General features: G+C 38.1%; 1 protein-coding gene across 1 annotated transcript in view; it reads left to right on the top strand.

Annotated features, from left to right (window-relative positions):
- LOC150085750 (AP-5 complex subunit beta-1-like) overlaps positions 1-24,611 on the top strand; it is an 842,186-nt gene that overhangs the window by 618,986 nt on the left and 198,589 nt on the right. Inside the window, exons 19-20 of the mRNA XM_090374678.1 lie at positions 7,336-7,415; positions 23,365-23,449. Of these exons, the coding sequence (XP_090230804.1) occupies positions 7,336-7,415; positions 23,365-23,449 (165 nt within the window). The remainder of the gene's footprint in view (positions 1-7,335; positions 7,416-23,364; positions 23,450-24,611) is intronic.

The raw sequence follows: 24,611 nt of genomic DNA, 5'->3' as shown, positions 1-24,611 counted from the left end.
CATATGCCTACCCGTACTTTCTCTGCCATCGATCTTTCCATCTGTTCGCCTTCTCTGCTACCTTTGCTTTCCTGGGAAGTGGAACAGAATCCTTATGGAAGCGACCATTTCCCCGTAATATCTACCATTGTGAATGGACAACCTTGTCATCCATTTAGAATTCCACGCTGGAAGTATGATGAAGCAGACTGGAGTAAATTTTCACTGCTCACTGAATTTGATCCTGTACAAATTCAGCAGGAATCAATTGATGAAGCAGTGAAGTATATCACAGAGTGTATTATCCACGCAGCGGCAACTGCAATCCCAAAAACATCCTCCCGATTTCCACGCTTTCCAAAGCCATGGTGGAACCAAGATTGTAAAGAAGCAAGAAAGCTACAAAATCGGTCATGGGGAAAATTCCGACGTTACCCCACCACCGCAAATCTTATAGCTTTTAAACGTGCCCGTGCCAAAGCACGATTTATACGCCGACAGAGCCAAAAGGAATGCTGGGTCAAGTTTACATCCTCAATTAACCAGATGACCAGTACCAAAATTGTCTGGGATAAAATTCGGAAGATGAAGGGTAAATACAAATCAGCTCCTTCATCTATGTTACAACATAATGGTTGTACATTAGCAGACCCAACTGCTATTGCCAATGCTCTAGGAGAAGTATTCTCCACTATATCTGCTGAAACTTCATACTCTGCTGAGTTTCTAGTGTTAAAGAAGAAAGCGGAGAAACAAAAACTTAACTTCCCTTCAAGTAAAGCCGAAACTTATAACCTGCCTTTTAGTGAAGTGGAATTAACCATTGCACTTGCTACCTCGAAAGTGAGTGCCGCAGGGCCAGATGAAATTCAGTATGAGATGATAAAACATCTATCATCTCACTCTCTAGAGCTGTTGCTACATCTCTACAACCGAATTTATTTGGAGGATCAATTTCCCGTTTCTTGGCGTAGGGCAACTGTCCTCGCTTTCCCAAAGCCAGGAAAAGATCCCAAAATTCCTAGCAACTATCGTCCAATTGCTCTGACCAGTTGCTTATGTAAGATTTTGGAAAAAATGGTGAATGCCCGCCTTATATATTTCCTTGAGGCAAACGACCTTTTGAACAAAATTCAGTGCGGCTTCCGAAGAAATCGCTCCACTTTGGACTATTTAATCCGACTGGAAACAGCGATTCGCAATGCGTTTTTAAAGTGTGAGCACTTGGTATCAGTCTTCTTTGACATGGAAAAAGCTTATGACACAACCTGGAGGTATGGTGTTTTAAAAGACCTCTATTCTTTGGGTCTGAGAGGCCACCTCCCTATTTTTATCAGAAATTTTTTATCTAAACGACTCTTCCAGGTTCGTGTTAAATCCAGTGTGTCTCGCCTTTTTTGTCAAGAGGAAGGAGTTCCCCAAGGCTCTGTCCTCAGTGTTACGCTGTTTGCAGTCAAAGTTAACTCCATTACAAAACAGCTTCCTCCTTCAGTAAATAGTGCCTTGTACGTTGATGATTTTAGTATTTTCTGTCACTCCTGTAGCATGAGAGTTATTGAATGACAATTGCAACAAGCACTCAATTACCTTAGTTCCTGGGCTTTAACCAATGGGTTTACGTTTTCTGCGCAAAAGACCGTTTGCATACACTTCTGCCGCAAACGGAATCTACATCCTGACCCGGAACGACTTATCTTTGATAAAAAACTGACATTCCTACACCATATCCATCAGCTTAGAGCAAAATGCATGAGGGGTTTGAACATGCTCAGTGCTATCTCCTCCAACTTTTGGGGAGCAGATAGAAGCACATTATTGCGTCTATACCGAGCACTTGTTCGCTCTAAACTTGACTACGGCTCCCAAGCTTACTCTTCTGCTAGAATTTCTGTACTCCGATGGCTTGACCCAATCCACCATAAAGCCATTCGGATTGCCACAGGGGCTTTCCGTACTTCGCCTGTCCAAAGTCTATACGTTGAAGCCAATGAACCACCATTGATGCTTCGACGTCAGCAATTGTCGTTACAATATGCTATAAAAATAAAATCCCTGCCTGACCACCCTACGTGGACATCTATTTTTATGCCACGGTGGGAAAATCTATATAATACGCGTAAAACTGCCAGTCGGTCTTTTGGTATCAGGATCCAAGAGCTGGTTCATGATATTAGCTTCACGTTGGATAATATATCAATGTCAGTCAAGCATGTTCTTCCCCCTTGGAATATACGATCTCCGTCTTGTGACTTCAGTCTTAGGAGTTGGCTGAAAGCTAACACATCGCCATGTATATATCGGCAACTCTTTGCAGCACACCTTGCCGAATACTCTGAATTCTTGCCGGTTTATACAGATGGCTCGAAATCTGAAGAGTTTGTGGGATCTGCTTGTGTCTTTCCAAATAAAACAATTTGTAGTCGTATTCCAAGTGAATGTAGCATATACACTGCAGAGCTACACGCAGTAGAACTGGCCTTGGATCATATAAAAACCCACCACTACCAAACGTGCATGCTATATATGGACTCTCTAAGCGTATTACAGGCCTTATCCAATGTGAGAAGCACTCACCCAGTGTTATGTCGGGTGCAGCAAATATTACACTCCCTCTTAGAGTTAAATTTCGATATTCGCTTTTGCTGGATCCCTAGCCATGTTGGTATCAGAGGCAATGACTTAGCTGATGCAGCAGCAAAATCAGCAACGCCACAAAGTCGCATCCGTTTGTCCCCTATACAGACTGCAAGCAACTTATCTTCAAAAAATTATGCGCACGTTGGCAAGAAGCTTGGAATGGATGCCGTACCAACAAACTGAATGAAATTAAGCCTGAAATAATGCTTTGGCATTCTAGTCAGCGCAGGGTCCGACGGGAGGAAGTAATTCTTGCTCGGCTACGCATAGGACATTCTCACCTGACGCATTCGTATTTGCTGAGGGCTGATGATTGTCCTGTGTGGAGACATTGTAAAGCAATTTTAAGTATCCGTCATATTTTAGTCGAATGTACATATTTTAATAATGAACGCCGTTCATGTTTTAACCATCTGTCTGAGCCTTATACACTCAGGCAGATTTTATCCGACGATGACAATGTGTCAGATGTATTCAGATTTTTAGAACTGATTAATCTACATAGTTTTATTTAGACTGCCCTCATGTTTAACATATTGTAAATGGTTTATGCCATATTTTTGTGTATAATATATTAACTAGATATGGTATTTTATATTTTATTACCCTAGACTTGGCGCATGATAGCCTTAGTTGCTGATGCGCCATTAAACTTCCAATAACCAACCAACCAACTTCCATGTATGGAATACTCTGCAAATAATATCATCATAATATCTTCAAGGACACCTGAAACTCTATAAATAAATTCTTGTATGAATGCACATTCAACGTTCGCTTTAAAACACTTTGTTGTCTGGTCTCACAAGAAGAGGGCATTGTACAAGGTTCTGTGCTACCCTCTTTATAACTGCAGTCAAGGCCACTGTCAAACAACTCCCAAACACATGCAGCACTGTTTATAGACAATCTCAATATTTCATGTCATGGAAAAAACATGCACACCATTGACATTCAATTACAAATATCAGGAGCAGTACTAATATCAGTTCCTGGAATGGCTTTCAACTTTGTTCACAAAAAACAGCATACATCTAATTCTGCTGGCAGAATAACCTTCACCCATAGCTTAAACTGTAACTAAATGGCCAGCCAATATTATACACTGATATAAGGTTCCTGGAAATTGCATTAGACCATAAGTTTGTCTAATGCATATTAAAAATAGAAAACATTAAAAAGGGCTAAAAATATCATGTCATAAAAGACTAAACATCATTCAGGTTCTCTCAGCAACCTAGTGGGGAGCTGATTGCCTTACCTTGTTCCCCTCAATGTGGGAACCTGAGCGTGGTGAGTAGACCTCCCAGTGATGCTATTGATTCTTTAGATTAACATCACTGGGATCTAATACCCACAGACTAGGTTCCAGGCTAACATCACTGGGAATCTTGTGTGTTTCCATGTGCTGAAACCCTTGGAAACTCAAAAAGGGGAGGAATTCTGGTTGTTGAAGGACCCAGACTCGACACACCATTTTGGCCCCTGCATCAACAAGATGGATGGTCCTGGGATGGCTCACCCAGAATCAATCAGCTAGTGGGTTCACCTGCAAAGGTCAACTGTGCTCCTAATCTCATGGTCTGAGAGACTGGATTCATGTTGGCAGAATGATCTGTGTAGCCCTGGCAACCCATTCCCAAGCACATCTGTTGCTTTTCAAGCAGTGGACATCCCATTTGGACTCTTTGGTTGGTGGGTGGGGAGCCTGGGCACTGAAATAAATTAAATAAGATAATTTAGATATTGTAATTTCTGTTGGAGCCCCAACGCGGTCCCTATAAGAAAGTTAAAATATAGAACCAAATACCAATGCAGCAAAGAAACCAGAACCCTGACTAAAGTATTAATAATAATAATAATAATTCCATGTCAAGAGGAAATAGAATGATATAGAGAAGACCAAAAATACCTGATTTGCTGCCCACATCAAATGGAAAAATGGATGTAAAAGTGAAGCAAGCAAATGAAGACGAGGTCTTGGAACTGTCTTCAAGGGACACCAGACAATGTCCATACAATGTCCAGAACAATCAATTTCCTGGCAAGATATTTTGAAACATCTCTCATAAACATTCAGATGTCAATTTTTCATTATCATACACCGTGCGTGCGTGCGTGCGTGCGAGACTTGAACTAAGCATGTATAGCTTAAATTCCTTTCTACTCTGGGATACCTCGTCCTGCTAGAATTTGGCATAATTAAAACTTTAATACCGAGCATATTCTTGTTATAAAGTTATAATCTGTAACCTCCCTTAAAATCCCCTGTACCAGTAATGAAATAAAGTGGGATAATATATAAAATATATTATGTAGCCATCAGTTATATTGAGGATCACTTGAAAGACCATGTTATATCTATTGAGAATGCTGGTGTTGCCCAATTCAGTGGTGACTCCGTAGCCAGGTGGGAAGAAGCAGCAGTGCGTAGCACACGCTTCTTAATTAGACCGGGGTTCGAGCCCGTCACCACCAAATACGGAGGATGCGGAAAGGTCAGGGAATGATCACCGCATATCCCGGAGCAATATGGCCTTAGTTGCTAATGCTCCTAAAAAAAAACCAAACCAAACCAGCCCAATTCAGTGACAGCCATGCATTATTGGCAGGAGGGACACAAATAAATACATTGCAGAAATAAATACATTATTTCTGCCTAATAATGTATGAATTATTGATAATTCATAAGATTTCAAGGTTTGCCACACAATATATCAAGCTTAATGTCCAAGTTTGCAGACAATACGAATGTTGGCAGGGTTGTCAAGGACACTACTGACACTATGCTACTGCAACAGGATCTGGAAAGGTTGAGCAGATGGGCTGAGAGGTGGCAAATGAAGTTTAACATTGACAAATGTAAAGTACTACATATGGGAAACAGCAACCCCAGAGCAATGTATCAACTCTGTGGTACTACACTGACAGTGGTAGAGAATGAAAGGGACCTGGGGGTGGTTGCGCAGGCAGATATGAAGTTTTCTGAGCAGTGCAGACGGGCTGCAAGAGTAGCTCATGGTGTATTGTCGATGATATATAGGAATTTTTCTAGCAGGGATAAGGAGGTGATTATTCCCTTGTATAAGGCAATGGTCAGGCCACACCTAGAGTACTGTATACAGGTCTGGAGGCCTCATTTCAAGAAGGATGTAGAGATGCTGGAACGAGTACAGAGAAGGGCAACAAGATTAGTGAGTGGAACAAAGGGGTGCTCTTACAAAGAAAGGCTTAAGTTTTGCAAATTACAGTGTCTGGGGACTAGGCACCAGCGAGGTGATCTGATAGAGGTGTATAAAGCCTTGAATGGTTTGAGCATGCTCAATGCTGATGGGATTCTTCCTCTTGCTCAGAATAATCACCTGAGAGGGCATAAATTCAAATCGAGAAAAGACAGATGTAGGATAGACGTGAGGAAATTTGCCTTTAGCCAGTGGGTGGTTGGTTGGTGGAATAGACTTCCATCCCTTGTCGTGGAAGTTGATAGCCTAAATAAGTTCAAGGCTCAGCTGGACAGGTATTTCGAACGAACAGAGGGGTGAAGTAGAAGTGGTTATTTTTTATTTATTTATTTATTTTTTTTTTATTTTTTTTTTATTTTTTTTTTTGGCTGATGCTGCATAAGCTTGCTTTCTTGCATCAAATGCCTCTACTAATGCTAATGCTAATATGCAGCACTAGATGCACTTTGAACAGAAATGATGGTATGCAAATACATCCCACCTTTGAATTTATTGTGCTGCATAAGTTGTCACCAATGGTCTGCTCTTCCTTGCTCCTTCCCTTTTAACTCATGAATGAACTGGAGTGTTTTGGAAGTTAACCTTGGAATATTCAGAAACCTTTCCTTCCTCTCTTCACTTTTATTTTACATGACAGTTTTTTTGCAGTTATAAAACTTTACACTTTTTTTTTAGTTCATATGTTTATACTCACTGTCTTCTGTATATCAACCGGACGACAGGCAGACTGTTGTCAATGTTGCAGTTGATATACAGAAGGAACCATACAGATTCCATATCTGTGCATTTTTTGATTTTATTTTTAGCACTTTAATATTTTGATGTGTGTTTTTTATTAATGCCATTTATATTTTATTTGTACATTTTTATTAATAAATATATTTTGAAGTTTAGTTGTAGTAATTAAGAATTATTCATGAAAATAAAAACATTATTCAGCTCTTCTCTTTCTTGTGAAATTTTAGAAATGCTTTTGTCAGCCAAACTGCAATCCATCCACAAACAGAAAATTCTAAGTAAGCTAATGTTTTTAAGCATATTATACTGTTAAACTATCTTATGGCTGTATCTCAATATAAAATTTGTATATTAGTATTGAAATTTTTATAAAAAGTCTGAATTTTTCAAAAATTCTTGCTCCCCTCCTCCTCTTGCTTACAATTTCCACATTTTTAGCTTTTTGAAAGTTGAATTGTGGCAGCTATAGGTACATTAATATTTGTAACATATTTCATTATTTTTTCCATTGGATTGTAATTTTGCCAAATGGAGTGTGGTCAAATACAGTATTTTCTAAGAACATCCATGAGCTTCAGTATACAGTTTTCCTCAAATATAAAATAAAAATAAATAAAAATACAGATTATATAGGAAAATACTGTGGTTGTTTTGTTGCAGTTGTCATAAAATTCCTTTAAAAACTTACTTGATATTCTTCATATAATATTAATTGTTAACCAAAATTTTGTACTTTCAGAAACTCTTAGCAGTTATACCAAATACGTATTATCTCCCAGTTTCCAACCAGTGATACGGATTCCAGTTTTTCTGCAACATGTGCGTATTGTGATTTATATTTGTGGAAATTAATAAAGTGTGTGTGTGTGTGTGTGTGTGTGTGTGTGTGTGTGTGTGTGTGTGTGTGTGTGTGTGTGTGTGTGTGTGTGTGTGTGTGTGTGTGTGTGTGTCATCAGGGAGCCATATGAATGGCCAACATAAATTTTTTTTTTCCTAATTTGTATATGTGTCATATTTATTTATTTATATTTTAGTATTAATATTAGTCATATGGTGCAAGGAAACCCAGGGATTTGCTGCACCGGCCAAATCAACCACCTATTTAGCTCTCCCCATGTAGGTATCTATCCAACTGAGCTTTGAATTTCATTAAGCTGTCAGCCTTAACCACCGATGGAGGCAACTTAAAAGTGAATTCATTATTTCCAATAATTAACTCACTGGCTAAAAGAAAACTTTCTGCAATCCAGTCTAAACACATCTCCCTTCATAATTTGAATTTATAGCCCCTAGTTCTAGAATCATTTATAACAGTGAAATTTTCACCATTGTTCATTTTACTTTCACCTCAATCAGATATCCTCTAAGGTCCTCAAATATCCAAGCTCTGCAGCCTATATATTTAAAATTTTCTTCACACAGACACCCTTTTGCAGATCTCATCAGTTGTGTTGCCCATCATTAGACTCTTTCAAGAAGCTCAGTATCTTTTTTTATGTTCTCTCCATACCTGGACACAGTATTTCAACTGTGGTCTCTCAATTGCTTTATACAGTGGTATTATGATCTCTCCATCTCTCTACAAGGCAAATGTTCAATAAATCATTGATATAGGACCACTGGTCCTCCTTGCCACCTATTTCCACTGTTACAGAACTTCATGTAAATATATCTTAACCTCCAAATCTCATTTCTCTGCTATTTTTCGTTTAACCCCACCAAATGGTGCAAGAAAACCTAGTTAAATTAAGTTATTTTGGGGTTGCCATTCCCCAAGTGTAAGATCTTGCTGCATTAAAAGAAAGCTAATACTTTTTTTGACCATATATGAAGTTTAAGTTGTCCTGAAGAAGCTATGCCCGGTACTGATCATTAGCTACTCTACAAATCTTGATATCATCTGCAAGTTTTGACATGATATCTGCTAACCTTTCACCGATGTAATTTAAGAATATCAAAAAAAAAGGAGTAGACTCAGTACTGATCTATGAAGAACCTCACTTCTTACATTAACCTAATCTATAGAATAACCTTTTTTTCACAACCCTCTGCTTCCTGCCTGCAATCATCCTGCAATCCATCTTAGGATTTTTCCTATGTTTCCAACATGTTCCAGTTCATACAATGTGAGACTGAGTCAAATGAATCTGAGTAAACAATGTTGAAATTATTTCCTACCTGCAGCTCATGAATGACTTTCGAAATAGAAATTCATCATATTTATTTACTGTATTCTATCATTTGTATACAACAAATATACATGTATTTGCTTGTCTCATGAGGACCCTCAGCAGGCCTTGTAATGTCTGACACCTCACTTTCCAAGCTGCTGTATATTCCATAAAAGCAGTGCAAGAATCACTTTCATCTCTGCATGTAGCTATTGTTAACCTAGTAGTGTGTATATCCTTTCAACCTCCCTAAAACTGCTTCGACTGCATCAACAAATATTCTTGCTATCCGTCTATTTAAGTGTATTCCATATCTGTAAAAATAATATCACCTGTTAAAAGCACGACCATGTTGAGGAAAAATTCTCCACGAGCCTTGCACAGTCTCTCCAGAGCTGAATTGATTGACAAAAGTTCTCATTATCTCATTATCTTATGGTGCCTGGAATTGCGGACACTTCCAGATTTAATGCTAACTCACAACTGTTACTCAACATTGCCTGTTATGTAATTTACATACCTGTTTTGTAAATCTTCAGATTCTTCCCTTAAAAGATGATGATTGTTCTACAGTAGTACCCCTTTTTTTTCTCCTGGCTCACATAACCTGGTGCTATTCCCTCTGTCCTTTTTGCACAATATATTTCCTGTTGCCTGTGACAGTAGAGTCACTGAGTATAACTACCTTCTGAGGGACCAGCACTTTCTGTCCTGCTGTTGGCTGCTGTTTTGTCTAATGCATGAGTGTAAGCCTTAGCATTGAAATATGGATATGGGGCTTTAATAGATCCCTCAGTTTAATTTACTCAAGGGCATAAACCCTATTATTCAAGCTCTCATCAGAATTTTGAATTAATTTGCACTGCTCTTTGCAGTTCTCCACTCCATCTAAAGCATTCCTCTTACTATGAGCATTTTTCTTTGCTGCTCTTGTCTGAGGACATGATTTCAGTCAAAATTTAATTTAAAAATACAACATGAAACTAAAAGACATGAGAATTATTCTACATAATAATACTACATTATTTCCAGATTTTCCAACTGGCTAATAAGTAAAATTTACACGACAGAAAGTAGTGTGAATTATAGTGTTTTAAGATAATTAAAAAAAAAATCATTTTTTAGTTGTATTTGCAAATACCCTGAAAGTTAGATGTAAGTCTTCTTTATTTCTTTACACATTGAGCTTGCAGTTTGTTGTATCCATTAAGTTTTCCAGTATAATTGTATCCTTTCACCTTAATTTGGGTCTTCCTAAGCCTCTCTTCTGCCTTTCAGTGTCTATCTTTTGCCATATGATTAGATATAAGTACAGTAATAATAAAGAAAATAGTCCAATAAACAGTGAATCCTCTTATAAAGAGAGGAGAAAAGAATATTATTAGCTATGAGATAGTAGGTTTGAACAGATGATACAAAGTGTCATCTGTTCAAACCTATCATTCTAACCTTCTGCTATGTTCAAACATATCATTTGCATCTCAAACGGGTTATATTTTAATAATATATTTTTTCAATATATATATATATTCATCCTTTTTGCATTCGTTATAAATTACCTCATTTTTATATTGCCTTAGATTTTATTTTGTTAATATTTCTTCTGAGAAGTTTATACTGTTCACAAGTATCCCATACCTGCTCCACTTTACATGTATTTTTCAAATCTTCAACAGAAGATTGGAATAATATAGGGCATCAATTTATTGGATATTTGATATCATAAGATATCATCCAAATTTATTGGACGATATCTTATGATAATAGTTCCCTCTCATTTTGTATTGTTACAACTAGCCCTTAACTATACTAAGTATTTATCACTTGGTATTGCTCTCTTTCAGTTTACACCAGAGGGCAATGGTTGTGTTTTCTAGCAGCCAATGATTTTACAGAAACATTTAGGAGACTACTATAGAACTATAGTAGTCACCTAAATGCAAAGCAACGGGCACAAAGTGGCAAGAGTGCTGTGACTCGAGGGAGAACTGAGGGGGGCGATTCTCCAATGCATTAGAGCCTAAAAAAATGTGCGACTTGTGAAATGTTTGCGAACTTTCTGGAACGGAACAAGATATTGCCATGGAGGATGTCTTTTTGTGTGCACGATGTAAGGAGTATAAGGAAATCAGGCGACAACTCAGCATTGTTATGGGCCTATATTAGAGTTTGAAGGACAGGGTGGATGCCCTCGAAAGATCTATATTGAGGGGCCCATCAGGCTTTCAGCTGCCCACATCAATGCCAGAGCTTGCACTTGGTCATCACGCAACATAGTGGCAACCCCTAAGGCAGAATGCGCTGGTCCCTCAGAAACTAGTAGTTGTTGGAGACTCTATTGTCAGGGAAATGGGAAACATGCTTTGTAAAAAGGATAGGTGGAACAGGACCAGGGTATGTCTGCCAGGGGCAAAGGTTGATGACGTTGTAGAGCGGATATCATCTTTTAAGGGCACAAAAGGTGATATAGTTGTACACGTTGGCACTAATGATATTAGGAGTAGGAGACAGGCAGAATTACTTAACAAGTACAGGTCACTGTTGAACAAAAACCGAATTAGGGTTGAATTTGAAAGTGTCTGCAATTCTGCCCAGACACGATAGAAGGGAGTATATGATGAGAGCCTTGTCGATCAATTCGGCCCTGGAAAGAATGTGCAAGGGTCAAGGGGTAGAATTTTTTCAGCCTGGACTGTACTTGTTAACAGGAGAGACTGCTTCTATAGGGATGGGATACACTTAAATAGAAAGGGCGCAAGAATATTTGCTGATGCTATCGAGGCAGTGTTAGGTGGTCGGAAAACTGATAGCTTGCGGGGGGGGGGATACAAGGACTAATAGTTTAACAATAGCCGTAGGCAGAGGTGAAGTGATTCTTGCACAACTTCTATTAGAATAAGTAGCGACCTGGAGCGTGGGGTGTTGGGGGTTTCAGGGACGGATGGCAGTCATCCTGAAATAGGTGGATATATGGGATGTGTTAGGGTAACTAGGAATAGGAGTAGGAGCATGTATGCTTGCATGTATACCAATGCTAGAAGTATAGTAAATAAATTTGATGAATTTGAAGCGTTGGTCAAGACATCAAAGGCGGATATTGTTGGGATAGCAGAGATGTGGTGTCACACAGATATAAGGAATGCTGATCTGGAATTTGGGGAGTACAATGTGTACAGAAAGGATAGACAGGATAGAAAGGGAGGAGGTGTTATGCTGTTAATTAAGAAAAACATAAAATCAAAAGAAGTGCATCCAGTTGATATAGATGGACAGTGCACTGTTGAGTCAGTTTGGTGTGACATAAGCACTGCGAAAGCAAAAATAAGAGTAGGAGTGTGTTATAGGCCTAATGACTCGAATGAGTACAATGAACAATTGTACAGAGAAATAGAGTGGGCTAGTAAATCGGAATGTCTTATAATGGGGGATTTTAACTTCCCAGATATTGACTGGAACTTGTGGGTTGGTCACTCACACACTAGTCAGACTTTTGTGGATTTATTGGATGATTGTTTTCTGCAGCAGCATGTTCGAGAGGCAACCAGAAAAAGTAATACTCTTGATCTGGTTATCAGCAGTGATCATTCTTGTATTAAGAATTTGCAGATAAAGGAACCACTAGGTAGCAGTGATCACAGTGTACTGATGTGGGATTTTCTTAAAGATTTAATTACCATCAGGGGTAAAGGAAAGGGTTTTTGCTTCCGTAAAGGTGAGTACAGTGGTCTCTGACAGTTTTTAAATTCTGTACAGTGGGATAAACTGACTATGTTACCAACAGTAAATTCTAAGTGGGAAGCATTCAAGGAATTAATCGTGGATGCTACTAAAAGTTTCATACCTATTAAGAAATATTGTTCAGGGTTTAGGCCTAAATGGTTATCTAATGAACTAATGAGACTCGTAACAGAGAAGAAAAATGCATGGGATACATATAAATTATCAAGCGACTCAGAAGCCTATGGCAGATATAAGCTAGTTTGTAATCAGGTCACAAAGGAGGTTAGGCAGGCGAAGGCCGATTACGAGAAATCCTTGGCAAAAGATGCTAAGAAAAACAGCAAGGATTTCTTTACTTATATAAACTCTAAAAGGAAGGGGATGAATCTGATTGGTCCACTTGACATCGATGGTTCGACTGTTGATGATCCTGCTCAGATAGCAAACAAACTGAATAAGTATTTTGCATCTACATTCACACATGAGGAATTATTAAGGTTTGAAAATGGCAGAAGGTTATCAAATTGTAGCAGGATACTTAATGATTTTGTAATAACTGAAAGCAAAGTGGAGGAGAAATTGTTGAAGTTAAACATAAGAAAAGCACCTGGGGTGGATGAGATCAATCCAGTTATATTAAAGGAGGTGGCAAAGCAACTAAGCAAACCCTTAGCCATAATTATGAGAGCATCCTTGGACTCAGGGGAGGTTCCCTCGGACTGGAGATGTGCAAATGTATCCCCAATTCACAAAGGGGGATCTCGAAGGGAGACACGAGTAATTACAGACCAGTTAGTTTAACTTCTGTTCCGGGTAAAATAATGGAGTCACTGGTTAAAGATGCATTGCAGGATCATCTAGACAAGACTGCAGCAATAATTCAGACATAGCATGGGTTTGTTAAGGGAAAGTCTTGTCTGATAAATTTGATAGGATATTATGATGTGGTTACAAAGGAACTGGATGCAAAAAATAATTTTGATATCATATATTTGGATTTCAGGAAAGCTTTTGACACTGTTGCGCATGGAAGACTATTGTACAAATTGGAGCAGAATGGTATTAAGGGTAAGTTGCTACAATGGATAAAAGGATGGTTAAGTGGGAGAAGACAGAGGGTGGTAATCAATTGGTGCTGCTCTTTGTGGACTAATGTTATTAGTGGTGTTAGGTCCACTGTTGTTTTGTATATTTATCAATGATATTGATGAAGGTATATCAGGCTTAATGTCGAAGTTTGCAGATGATACAAAGGTTGGCAGTGTTGTTAATGACAGTAATGGCAGTGTGCTACTGCAACAGGATCTAGATAATTTAAGCAGATGGGCTAAGAAGTGGCAATTGAAGTTTAATCTTGACAAATGCAAAGTACTGCATATGGGTAGAAGTAACCCCAGAGAAACGTACCAACTGTGTGGTACTACACTTAAGGTGGTAGAAAATGAAAAAGACCTAGGAGTAATTGTGCAGTCAGATATGAAGTTTTCTGAGCAGTGCAGACAGGCTGCCAGGGCAGGTCATGGGGTTTTGTCAATGATATATATAGGAATTTTGCTAGCAGGGAGAAGGAGGTGATTGTCCCTCTGTATAAGGCAGTGGTCAGGCCACGCCTTGAGTAATGCATACAGGTCTGGAGGCCTCATTTTAGGAAGGATGCAGATTTACTTGAGCATGTACAGAGAAGGGCAACAAGATTGGTGAGGGGAATGAAGGGATCCTCTTACCAAGAGAGGCTTAAGTTCTGCAAATTGCAGTGGCTGGAGACTAGGCACCTGCGCGGTGATTTGATTGAGGTGTATAAGGCCTTGAATGGGTTGAGCACGCTGAATTCTGATGGGATCCTTCCACTTGTTCAGATTACGAACCTAAGGGGGCATAAATTCAAATTAAGAATAGACAGATGTAGAATAGATGTGCGGAAATTTGCCTTTAGCCAGCGGGTGGTTAATTGCCGGAACAAACTTCCATCTGTCGTTGTGGAAGTTGATAGGTTGAATAAATTTAAGGAGGAACTGGACAGGCATTTGGAGGGAATGGTGTAATTTTTTTTTTTTTTTTTTTTGGCTGATGCTGCATAAGCTCATACACTTGCTTTCTTGCATCACATGCCACTACTACTACTACTACTACATGTGACGCTTGATATAGTCCCACCACCGCTACACCACCATTGATTTCATCAACTCTGCATTTGAAGTCTGTTTTTTGTTTGTTTTTTTATTTTAAGATATTTTATGACTATTTATTAAGTAAACTTTATAAAAAAAAACTCATTTTTAATGTAAAAATGAAGTACATCATGCAAGAAATACCTATTTTATCTATTGTTGGGGAACGAATTACAGGAAATCAGTGTTTTATTGGTTTCAATTTATAATATTTTCAACATACAATGGTTTTTGTGGAATGAATTACCATCGGATGTTGGGGCCCCAGTGTATATAAAAAACAACAGTAGACCTAGCACTAAAGGCTGGGTAACTTCTCTGATAACATTATCCCAAGAAGACTATTGCCCATTAATAACAACTCTCACTCTTCCATTCAGCCATAGCAGTAGCTTGCTCCTAATGCCACACTGCTCCAATTTGTATAGCAGCCTTTCATGTGTATGCGCCTCCGTAGCCAGTTGGGAAGGAGCAGCAGCAGTGCATAGCACAGGCTTCTTGATTAGACTAGGGTTCGAGCCTGTCACCACCAAATATGGAGGATGCGGAAAGGTCAGGGAATGACCACCGCATATCCCAGAGCAATATGGCCTTAGTTGTTAATGCTCCTAAAAACCAAATAACAAACTTTCATGTATAACAGTAGTAAAAGCTTTTCTGAAATATAAGTATATGATGTCAAAATTATTTTTTGCATCCAGTTCCTTTGTTACTGTGTCATAGTATCTATCAGATTGGTCACAGTGGTCACCTTGTAATGTGTCCATGCTGTGACTGCAGTAACTGCATTCCTGGTTAGATTTTCTGTATTACTTCTTTCACCAGTGAAATAAATATAAGCCATATATTTTTCCTGGAACAGAAATCAATCAGGTCTGTAATAATTCATGATAAGAGCCTTTGATTCCGCTTAGTGAAGTGGGTATACATTCACACATCTCCATAGGGAACTCCCCTTAATCCAAAGATGCTATCATTCTCCTATTAGAATATGTAGGCAGCCTGGAAAGGTGCCCACATATTCTAATAGATGCAATTGAAGAATTGCTTTCACCTCTGCCTGCTGCTATTGCAAATCTAGTATTCTGTGATCCTCCAGACTGCCAGTTTTCCGAACTGTCTAATACTACCTGATTAGCATGAGCAAATATTCTTGCACCCCTTCTATTTAAGTGTATCCTATCTCTGTAGAACAGTCTATCCTGTTAACATGCACAGACCATACTGTGATAAATTCTACTACATGAATCTTGCACAGTCTCTCCGGGTATAAATTGATTGACAAGGCTCTTATCATACATTCCTTCCTGTCATGGCGGGGTTGGGTTGCACGCAATTTTAATTTCAATCCTAACTCGTGACTTTTTTCTAACCAGTGTTCTGTACTTCTTAATTAAGGCCTCATATCTCCTACTCTTAATATCATTAGTGCCATTTGTCAACAGTACCACCTTTTATGCCATTAAAAGACAGCTGTTCTCGAACGTCAATTACGAACTTCAATTGACTGGAAACAAGATTAGCTCAGTGCGGGCAAAGTTTTTACAGCTCCAGGTAATAGGGAAGTTTTTCTTAAAAGTTTAATATATTTTGGACTTAATTGGCTTATTACTTTATTTTCTAGGAGTAGCTTTATATTCCTAGTTACGATACTAAGTTTATTTTGAACTTAGATGGAGATTTTTGGGGTTATTACTTAGTATCGGTAAAACTTGTACCGTTCAAAACTTCCCACCATTGTGTAGTATCGATACACCATAGCATTATGTATATATCTCAAACTAAATAGTGCAAGGTTTAACGTAAAACTAGATGCCGTAATACATAGCACTGTAGTAGGAGTCTGGTAATGTAGTATAGTATTGGCAATTAATCAATTAAATTTATAAATTCTTTTAATTTTTATTGTTAATTAAATTCTATTTAAATGGAAACCATGCCCCAGACTAGAGCAGCAAAGCAACATGCGCGAAGTAGCTAAAGTGCTGTGGTTCATGCGAGAACTGAAGAGGGCAATTCTCCAATGCATCGTAGTCTAAAAAATTTGCAAAATGAGACGTTTGTGGATCTCTCTCTCTCTCTCTCTCTCTAACAGGATGTGATCTAGCCATGGAGGATGTCTTTGTATGTGTGCTAAGTGCAGAGAATGTGATGAAATTAGGCACCAACTGCATTCTGATGGGTGTCTATGAGAGCTTCAAGAGTCGGGTAGATGCCCTCAAAGGAAATGATGGGCCCCATCAACCTCTCAGCTGCCCAACTCAATGCCAGAGCTCACTTTTATGCACCAGGCAACACAGTGGCAACCTTCAGGGCAGAATGCACTGATCCCACAGGAGCTACTTATTGTTGGTGACTCAATTGTCAGGGAAACGGGAAATATATTGTGCAAAAAGGATAGGTGTAATAGGACCAGGGTATGTCTGCCAGGGACAAAATGTTGATGACGTTGTAGAGCAGATATCATCTTTTAAGGGTGCAAAAGGTGATATTGTTGTACATGTTGGCATTTACTTAGCAAGTACAGGTCAATGTTGAAAAAAAGTTGCGGGTTAGGGTTAAATTTGAAAGTGCCTGCAATCCTACCCAGACACAATAGGAGGGAGTATATTATGAGAGCCTTGTCAATCAATTCGGCTCATAGAGATTGTGCAGAGCTCATAGGATAGAATTTTTCTGATCATAGTCTGTGCTTGTTAACAGGAGATTTCTTCTATAGGGATGGGATACACTTAAATAGAAAGGGTGCAAGAATATTTGCTGATGCTATCGAGGCAATGTTAGGTGGGTCGGGAAACTGCTAGTTTTGGAGGATTAACAGACTAATAGATTAACAGTAACCGCAGGCAGAGGTGGAAATTATTCTTGTACTACTTCTATTGGAATGAGCAGAAGCCCAGAAAGGAAGTTGCTGCGGATTTCAGGAACTGCTGGGAGTCATGAAACAATTAAATACATCGGCTGTGTTAGAGTATCTAAGAGTAAGAACAGGTGCATATATTTGCATGTACACAAATGCTAGGAGAATAGTAAATACATTTGATGAATTTGAATTGCTGGATAAGACATCAAAACGGATATTGTCAGGATATCAGAAACGTGGTATCACTCAAATATAAGAGATGCAGAAGTGGAATTTGGAGAGTACAATGTGTAGAGAAAGGATAGACAGGATAGGAAAGGAGGAAGGGTTATGCTGTTAGTTAAGAAACACATAAAATCTAAGGAAGTGCATCCAGTTGACATAGATGAATAGTGCAGTGTTGAGTCAGTTTGGTGTGACATAAGCACTGGGAAAACAAAAATGAGGGTAGGAGTTTGTTATAGGTCTAATGAGTACAATGAACAATTCTACAGAGAAATAGAGTGGGCCAGTAAATTAGAGTGTCTTATAATGGTGGATTTTAACTTCCCAGATATAGACTGGAACTTTGGGTTGGTTACTTGCACACTAGTAAGGCTTTTGTGGATTTATTGGATAATTGTTTTCTACAGCAGCACGTTAGAGAGGCAACAAGAGAGAGTAGCAAACACTCTTGATCTGATTATCAGCAGTGATTATTCATGCATTAAGAATTTACAGATAAAGGAACCACTAGGAGTCAGTGATCAGAGTATGATTCCCCTATCATCAGGGGTAAAGGGAAGGGTTTTTGCTTTCGTAAAGGCAACTACAGTGGTCTCAGAGATTTTTTAGGTTCTATACCGTGGGACCAACTGATGATGTTACCAACAGCAAATTCTAAATGGGAAGCATTCAAGGAAGTAATTTTGGAACCTACTAGGCTTTTTTTTCTAACTAAGAAATACTGCTCTAAGTTTAGGCCCAAATGGAGGTCAGATGAACTAATGAGACTCATGGCAGAGGAGAAAAATGCATGAGATGCACATAAATTGGCAGGCAACACAGAAGCCTAGGGTAGATACAAGCTACTCTGTAACCAAGTCACAAAGGAGGTTAGGCAAGCAAAAGCAGATTATGAAAGATCTTTGGCAAAGTATGCAAAGAAAAACAGCAAAGACTTTACTTATATAAACTCTAAAAGGAATTGCTCTAAATCAGATTGCTCAACTTGATATCAATGGTTTGAGAGTAGATAATTATTCTCAAATAGCTGCCAAACTAAATGAGTATTTTGCATCTACATTCACACATGGGGAGTTATTCAAGGAGGAGAGGGCCAGATGTTTATCAAACTCTAACGGGGAGTTAAATGATTTTGTAATAACTGAGAGCAAAGTGGAGGAGAAATTGTTGAATTTAAACATAAGAAAGGCACCTGGGGGTAGATGAGATCTATCCAGTTATATTAAAGGAGGTGGTAAAGGAAGTTAGCAAACAACCATTAGCCATAATTAAAAGAGCATTCTTGGACTCGAGTGAAGTCTCCACACACTGGGGATGTGCAAATGTATCTCGAATTCACAAAGGGGAATCATAGGGTGACACTAGTAATTAGAGACCTGTTAGTTTGACTTCTGTTCCAGGAAAAATAATGAAGCCACTAGTTAAAGAAGCTTTGCAGGATCATCTAGACAAGACAGCAGTGATAATTTAGACACGTCATAGGTTTGTCAAGGGTAAGTTTTGTCTGACCAGTTTGATTGAATACTATGATGTGGTCACAAATGAACTGGAGGCAAAAAGTAATTTTGATATCATATACTTGGATTTCAGGAAACTTTTGATACTGTTGCACATGGAAGACTACTGTACAGATTGAATCAGTATCGCATTAAGGGCAAGTTGCTACATTGAATAAAGGAAGGTAGAGTGGGAGAAGACAGAGAGTGGTAATCAATGGATACTGCTCTATGTGGACTAAGGTTATTAGTGGTGTCCCTTGGGGTTCGGTGTTGGAACCATTGTTGTTTTGTATATTTATCAATGATATTGTTGAAGGTATATCAAGCTTAATGTCAAATTTGCAGATAATACAAAGGTTGCCAGGGTTGTTAATAACAGTAGTGACAGTGTGCTGCTGCAACAGGATCTGGAAAAGTTGGGCAGATGGGCTGAGAAGTGGCAACTGAAGTTTAACATTGACAAATGCAAAGTGATCCCAAAGAAATGTACCCACTGGGTGGTTTTACACTCAGGGTAGTGGAGAATGAAAGAGACCTGTAGGTAATTGTGCAATCAGATATGAAGTTTTCTGAACAGTGCAGACAGGCTGCTGGAGTAGGTCATGGGGTCTCGTCCAATGATATACAGGAATTTTGCGAGCAGGGATAAGGAGGTGATTATTCCCTTGTATAAGGCAATGGTCAGGCCACACCTTGAGCTGTGTACAGGTCCAGATGCCTCATTTTAGGAAGGATGTAGAGTTACTAGAAACGGGTACAGAGAAGGACAAGGCTGGTGAAGTGAACAAAGGGGTGCTCTTATGTAGGAAGGCTTAAGTTCTGCAAATTGCAGCTTCTGGCAACAAGGCACTTGCGAGGCGATCTGATTGAGGTGTATAAGGCCTTGAATGGATTGAGCAGGCTCAATGCTGATGGGATTCTTCCTCTTGCACAGATTACAAACCTGAGGGGGCATAGATTCAAACTGAGGAAAGATAGTTGTAGAATAGATGTGCGGAAGTTTGCCTTTAGCCAGCGGGTAGTTTATTGCTGGAACAAACTTCCATCTGTTGTTGTGAATGATAGCTTAAATAAATTCAAGGGAGAACTAGACAAACACTTGAACGAATGGATCAGTGAAATGGGTTTTTCTTTTTTTTTTTTTTTCATGGCTGATGCTGTATGAACTTGCTTTCTTACATCATGTACCTCTACTAATGCTAATTAGTTTAACCTTGATATACAGGGTGTTTCAATAGTGATGGTCAATAATTTAAAGGTGAACTTTACAGACTACAATATGCAAAAAAAGCCTAGTAAACATGTGTCCGTAACACGTTGAATGCCGACTACGAGTTAATTCATACTTGGCAATCTGGCCCAGGATGCTGACTGCGAGTTAACTTGAACTGCTATGACTTGCCTTTCAGGTGCAGCTACGAGTATATTCGTAGCAAATATGTGCAACTGATGGATAGTTGACTTCTGGGATAAGAATGATAAATGAACCACAGCGCCAGAAAACAGAATTTATTCACAAAAAGGAATATTTTCTTCACACAAAGAGCTAGCTTCTCTTAGCACACTGGACAAGACAATAATAGTGTGTTCCATGGCGTTTTTTTATTTCTCGTACATACTTGACACGGCTTAGTCGGCCGTGGTTTTTTTTCCAGTTGGTGGTATAGCCAACTGAAATTCTAAATAATGAATTTTACGTTCAGACCTAATCTTCTTTTGAACGTTTAGTATTTTTTCTCCAATCAAAGATTCAATGTAACTTTCCTGTCAAGTTACGGGTTCCACCATAAAATGTCCGAAATTGAGAGAAATCCATAACTTGACGGAAAAGAGTGTATTCGTTATGCATATATATTTCTATAATATGTATTACAGTTTTTTTCGGACATCTGATGGTTTTTCTTAGCGCTGAATAATACGAGAACATTTGATCTGATCGATCTATGAGCCAGGACCATATGACTCTTCAAAAAACTCTTCAAATTCCGAGTCACTCATATTAGCATAGAGCTCAAGCTCTTCTTCAGTCAGTGGGCTCTTCTTATCCATGTTTTAGTTTCTTTTTAGCCGTGACAAGTACTAAATACAACGTACATGGCAAAGTCTGTGTCACTGCGGCGGATTTATGCACCGCACTGATTCATATACAGAGAATTCTGCAAGTTACAACACATCTGATTTAATCGAGTTAACTCGCAGTTGGCTTCCACAAGAATTTTCTTTTACATACGCCAACTACGAGATAATTCACGATGCTTTTTTTATAACAATAAGCTTTTTTTTATGAGTTTTGGTGATAAATATATATTATAATTTGGGTTTTGAATAATTTAACATGCCTAACTCAAATTGGCATTGGAGACCAGTTTACCCAAATAAGCCTTGGCAGTCAACGTGTTAAATGAATCGTTTTTGAGATATTGCACATTTCTAGTTGGGATCCACCATTGACTTGTTTGTTTAGGATAGGTTATGCTCATTCTCTCCCTTTCCCTCTCTCTCAATGCTCTGAGAAATAGAAGGCATGCTAGTACTCGTCAAAGGATAGTCAACGTGGAAAGAGGTTACAGCAACGAAGAGTATGCAGACATTATTATTATTATTACTACTCATATGGTGCAAGGAAGCCCAAGGCTTAAGCTGCACCAGCCAAAAAAAATTTTTTTTTGAATTACCATGTGTGTGTGTGTGTGTGAGAGAGAGAGAGAGTGAGAGTGTGTCAGAAGTAGAAAGGAATCACCAAGAAAGAGAAGAATGATGATATCCAGCTCGGGACTCTGGGTGTGCAAAGCCCGTACTCACCAGATGTGAGCCCCTGGACATGCATTTCATGTGTGATAAAGTTAATGGCAGTGCACTCGAGGCTGCACGTTTCTACCAAGAAGCATTTCCCTGCTGAAGGCAGCCCAACAGGTGCACATTCATAAGGGTAAATCAATGCCTTAGAGAACATGGGTGCTTCACACATGGAGTATGAGCAGGTAAGCCCAGAAGCATAAATCTGATGTTGAGGAAAGGGTGTTAGAAAGAACATCCTGTAACATGTGACATCTTTAAAATCCTGTGGTGTTGAAACCAAAAATTAAAAATGTATTATCTTATGTTTATGAAAACCACCCTTAGCAAAGGATTCACAGCTTTTTTTCTAAACTAGTGCTCTCATAGTCAGGGGCAAATCTTAACAGAAAATGTGCATTATCTCAAAAATAGCTCATTTGCGGCCCGATGGTCACTGGAACTTTTTTGCTTATTTTAGTTTGTACTTTTCACCTTTAAATTATTGAACATCATGTTTGAAACACCCTGTGTATACCCTGGTTCTGTTCCACCTGTCTTTTTTGTACAATTTATTTCCCACTTCCTCACAATCAAGTTGCCAAATATTTCTTCTTCCTGTGAAACCAAAGGTCTCTGCTGCTGTGGTTGTCTTTGCATTGTCTGACACTGGAGCATGGGCTCAAGCATTGGTCTGGGCAGCTGAGTGCTTGATGAGTCCCTCTCTTTTAATCCTTCAAGGAAAATAACCTGGAGCGAATTTTTTAAGGTATTTTTTTTGTAGATTTACATATTATTTACCTTTTTTTTTTTTGCCATATTTTAATTTTACAGCTGAACATTAGAGCTGGACTATTGCTAAAAATAAAAGCAAAATCAAAAGTTTGTTTAAAAAAAATAGAGGCAAAAATATTTAAAATGGTAAAGAAATAAAATTTCGAATTATTTATTTATTTCTTATTTTAGTTTTTTCAGTAATATCCTCTTTTCTTATATTATATATGCATTATAAATATCTAGAATCATTGTTGAAAGGATGTACCCTTCTACATTGATTTTTGAAATCATTGTAAATACAAAAACAACTACTATTACTTGTAAATATAGTTGATAGATACAAGTCTCTGTAGAGTTTCAAGAGAATAGGTACATAATTATTCAACTGTGCAACTAATTTTTGTCTTTTGGTTAAAAAAAAACAAAAAAAACAGCCAGTTAGGTAGCCACACATCACAATTTTATATACCATTTTGAATTTTGATATGTACTGAAATATAGAGAATTAGTCTCAAAACATATTTTCTTTTGTTGTTTGCTTTTTTATAATTATAATCTATTATTTTTCAGTTACAAAATGCACAAGAAAATTTTCAATTATTGTATGCTGTTCATATTACTCTAGAAACAACACCTGTATGTGGAAAAATCAGAGGTAATTTTTTCTTAGCAAGTATATTTTGTTCCAGTGATCCATATTTCTTTTATTCCAGTAATTGATATTTCTTTTATTCCAGTAATTGATATTTCTTTTATTCCAGTAATTGATATTTCTTCTTTTTTTTTTTTTTTTTTTGTTAGTTGTTGGTGCATCGGCTTCTGTGGCCATAATGCACCTCCCAAAGTTTTTGAATTTTACACTGATCCAAGCCCGAGGCAGGATTCGAACCCGCGACCTTTGGGGTGCCAGGCAGGCACTTTACCCACCTGGCTAGCCCGGTCGGCTTGATATTCCTTTAATTCCAATAATTTAATATATGATTATGTGAAGAACATTTAATGACTTTTTTTATACATTATTTCACATTATTTTGTATAAATTATGTATTAACCACACCTAATGGTGAAAACGGTAATCTCCATCATAGTATGCTGTGTGATGGAGATTACTAATGTTTTTGTTATAAAAGTGTGAAAAACAGGAGCAGTGGAAAACATCACATTATATTGTTTAGTTTTACTGAAAGGGGAACTATGGGCTGCAGACATGGAGTTCTAGAAGCAAAGCAAGAAAGATTGTTCTTATATACTGATATTTACTATTTCCTGAATAAATGGGACACTATGAGGTTCCTCGTATAAAATGCTTTGCACCATGTTCCTTGTGTCAAGTTAAGTTGAAATAATTAAACACTCCCCTGGCCAAATTTGAACAATTCTCAATATATATGGACAAGATGAGTTGGAAATAAATTGAGAAAGAAAGAGAGCAAATTTTTCCACATTTATTGACAAAACGAAATCACACTAATTGTTCAAAGTGATCTCCTTGGAATTCTGTGCACCTCTCACTGTGTATTATTAGTGAATGGGTAGCTGCAGCAATTGTCTTGTGGTGATTGCATATGCACTCTGTCAGCCTTCATTTTATACAAAATCTTTTCATCTGGCTATCAGGCAGAGCAATTGATCATTTTAACAAACTACCATATGTGAAAGTTGGTGACTTGAATAAATATAAAGAAGAATTATCAACATTATAATAGATGGGATGAACAGACAATATGGGCAAGGTTTTTTTTTTTAACAGAAAGCCAATATATATATAAGCTTTCTTCCTTGCATCATTTTCCAGTATTAATAATAAAAATAATAAT

Source organism: Mastigoproctus giganteus, chromosome 5 (assembly GCF_048544385.1).
Source record: "Mastigoproctus giganteus isolate SK-2022 chromosome 5, ASM4854438v1, whole genome shotgun sequence".
NCBI lineage: Eukaryota > Metazoa > Arthropoda > Arachnida > Uropygi > Thelyphonidae > Mastigoproctus > Mastigoproctus giganteus.
The sequence above is the reverse complement of the archived record's forward strand: the minus strand, read 5'-3'. Positions and strand labels throughout refer to the sequence as shown.